The sequence below is a fragment of the Lipotes vexillifer genome, unplaced genomic scaffold (genome assembly GCF_000442215.2).
Source record: "Lipotes vexillifer unplaced genomic scaffold, Lipotes_vexillifer_v1.1 scaffold394, whole genome shotgun sequence".
NCBI lineage: Eukaryota > Metazoa > Chordata > Mammalia > Artiodactyla > Lipotidae > Lipotes > Lipotes vexillifer.
Genome location: NW_006791731.1, coordinates 309,506 through 312,440, shown reverse-complemented (window position 1 = coordinate 312,440; position 2,935 = coordinate 309,506). Strand labels below are relative to the sequence as shown.

Here is a 2,935-nt window from a genome sequence, read left to right as displayed (position 1 = left end):
TCCTGCTGAGGTCCAGCAGTGCCAGTGAGGAGAGCCCGGCCAGGGCCTGGTCCTCCAGCAGCTCGATGCTGTTTTCCTGCAGGTGCAGCTCCTGCAGTCGCTGAAGCAGGGACAGTAGGTCATCAGGGAAAGGGGCCCTGAGGGACATGTCCCCTTCTTACCAGGCTAGACAGGGCTGCCTTTTCTCCCCTTCACTACTCCAGCCCGGTAAGGCAGGTGACAGTGCAGGAGGACCTCTTGCCCTTCTTGCCCACTCCTCCCCCCTCACCTGCAAGTGTAGGAAGGTGAAATCCAGCAGCTGTACCAGCTGGTTGCCAGCTAGGTAGAGCACGCGCAGTTGGGCCAGACCCGCGAAAGCGCCAACGCGCAAGCCGCGCAGCTGGTTGCCGGTGAGCGCCAGCTCCAGCAGGCGCGACTGCGCACGGAAGGCGCCTGGCTCCAGGGCGCGCAGGCTGTTGTTGTGCAGGTAGAGTCGACGCAGGGAGGCGAGGGGTGCCAGGGTGCCCGGCTCCAGGCGCGCGATGCTGTTGTCCTGCAGGAACAGCGTCTGTGCCAGGAGGGAGGGAGGGCGTTTACCCCGCTGAGGGGGGCGTCTCTCTTTTCCCTAGGGCGCCCCATTCACCCACCGGGAGGCTCACACACCATCCCTGCATGTCACGGGCACCCCTGGCTCGCAGCCCCACTCGGTGCCCACCTGCGTCCCGGGCGGGATTCCGGACGGGACCAGGCGCAGCCGCAGGGCGCCGCACTCCACCGTGGCGCTGTAGCAGCGGCAGGCCACAGGGCAGCCGGCAGCGTGAGGCGGGAGACCCGGCAGTGACAGCAGCGACAGCAGCAGCAGCAGCAGTGCAGGCGCCCCTGGGGCCATCTCTTGTGGGACCGGCCGCAGGCCACGAAGTTGCAGCCTTCTCAGCAGCCTCCCTACAGTCTGGCCCCGATGGGATGTGCCTCTTGAAACACAGGTTGTCAGGCCTGTCCCTAACATTTGAGAGCCAGTGAAAAGCACGGATGGAGGTACACACCGTGTCTGATTTTTGAAGTTTGAAATTAGTTCAAGAAACTGATAAAACGTTCACTCCGTTCTTTTATAAAAAAGCATGAAGATCTGGGGCATCAGGTTTCGGTTTAGAATTTCTCATGTCCTCCGTCTTGCCACCCAGGCCACAGAAGGAGCGCCTACACCACCCCAACCCACTTCTCTCCCCATCCCAACTCTGCCCAAGGCTCCACGCTGCTAGTGTCCGTCCCTGCCCTCACCTAACCTTGACCCAGGGTTTACTCTAGTCATTTTTGTCTCTAGAACTCATGCTATGACCCCAACCCTGGGATTCACCTGTTGTGAACTGATGGAGGACATGAGCACAACTGGTCTCAGGGGCGCCACCAGCCAGCCACAGGCACAGTTTTGTCCAGCCTCTGGCCCTGCCCTCCTGGGGGTGGGGGTTGGTAGAACAGCTTAGCTAGAATTAGAGCTTTTCCTCAGGGAAACTGTTAGACAATTGAGGGATGAGACAAATAGGAAAGCCAGTTCAGAAGCTGTGGGACTGTGTTCTCCATGCTGGCTCCGAGAAAGGTGCATCTGTCTTTGGGGGTAGGTGGGGCCCTGGAATGGCTGGGGTGTGAAAGAGGGGCCTTGGGCTACTAACTGGGTTTTAGTGTAGTTTCCTAAGTAGGCTCTGGGAACACTGATCTCCTGGGCTGTGAAGGAGTGTGTAGTGTTTTGGGGTTTATACACATGCAGCTGTGATCCTAGAGAGGAGAAAGCCTGGGTCTAGTTCAAGGCACAATGAGTCCAGTTGTAAAGGTGGGGACCTGGGCTGAGAAGCCAGCCAGTCTGAAGCCATGGATGGTAGGGCTGAGGGTGTGCTATCAGCTAGCCTCCAGCCCCACCTCAAATGGTCCCTGCTCTGAACACCTGCCTGTTCACCTGGTCTCCCTATTAGGAGAGTGAGTCATGTGGAAAGACACCAAGTGGCCTTGGTGTTTGTTTAAATCTTGCTCTAAATTGTAACTCACATGATTATTTAAGATCACTGAAGAGAAGCAGGCACAGCAGGGCTTCCCTGGTGGCACGGTGGATGGGAGTCCGCCCGCTGATGCGGGGGGGCGCGGGTTCGTGCCCCGGTCCGGGGGCGGCTGGGCCCGTGGGACGTGGCCGCTGAGCCTGCGCGTCCGGAGCCTGTGCTCCGCGACGGGAGAGGCCACAGCAGTGAGAGGCCCGCGTACCGCCAAAAAAAAAAAGTAGGCACAGCAAAAGTTTTAATGGAATCGCTTTGGCCCAGGCAGAGGCAGTTCCCAGATGTCTCCGAAGGTGTGTGGAGAACCGCGAGAACTCGGGGGCATACTGTGAGCCCCCAGGATCCACTTCCCTGAGCAAAAGACTTGGCCCAGGGCGCCCGCCTACCTTCCAGTGGCAAAGGCCTTTCAAACAGAGCAGGCTCTTGATCTCCTCAAGACTCAGGGGACTGCTGCCCGCACGGACACCCACTAGATGCTGACTCGTGAGCAGGGGCTCGCCTGGGCAGCGTTGAGGATTCAAGCAGGAAGAGCAGGGGAGGCCAGGCCAGAAATCCTTTTACTCAGCGGAGAACCCCCTAATCTGGCTGGGCAGGGGGCGGGGCGTCACATACTGGATTTGGAGAAGGCTGTCACTGTCTCCAGCGAGCCCATCTGTGCGGGGAGGGGAGGTTGGAGGGGTAATGGAGGAAGCCCTGTGACGCTCTCCAGCGCAGTGCGAGGCCCGAGTCGGGTGCCTTGATCTCCCAAGGCGCCCCTTGCATCCGCTCCGGCGCGGCCTGTCCTGGGCCGGTTCAGGGCAGGGCGGGGTCCCCGCCAGGTCGCACGCCCTTCTCGGTGATCGCCGGGGACAGAGCCGGGATGGCCCCTGATCCCGCCCCCCCGCCCGCTGACCTTGGGTCGGGCGCCCCCTCACCTG

At 60.6% G+C, this 2,935-nt stretch overlaps 1 protein-coding gene across 1 annotated transcript in view; it reads right to left on the bottom strand.

Moving 5' to 3' along the window:
• The window catches only part of LRRC24 (leucine rich repeat containing 24), a 2,705-nt gene extending 1,837 nt beyond the window's left edge, over positions 1 to 868 (bottom strand). The window contains exons 1-3 of the mRNA XM_007464600.1: positions 695 to 868; positions 269 to 547; positions 2 to 100 (exon numbers count right to left, since the gene is read on the bottom strand). Coding sequence (XP_007464662.1) covers positions 2 to 100; positions 269 to 547; positions 695 to 868 — 552 coding nt within the window. The remainder of the gene's footprint in view (position 1; positions 101 to 268; positions 548 to 694) is intronic.
• Between the last annotated feature and the right edge of the window lie 2,067 nt (positions 869 to 2,935).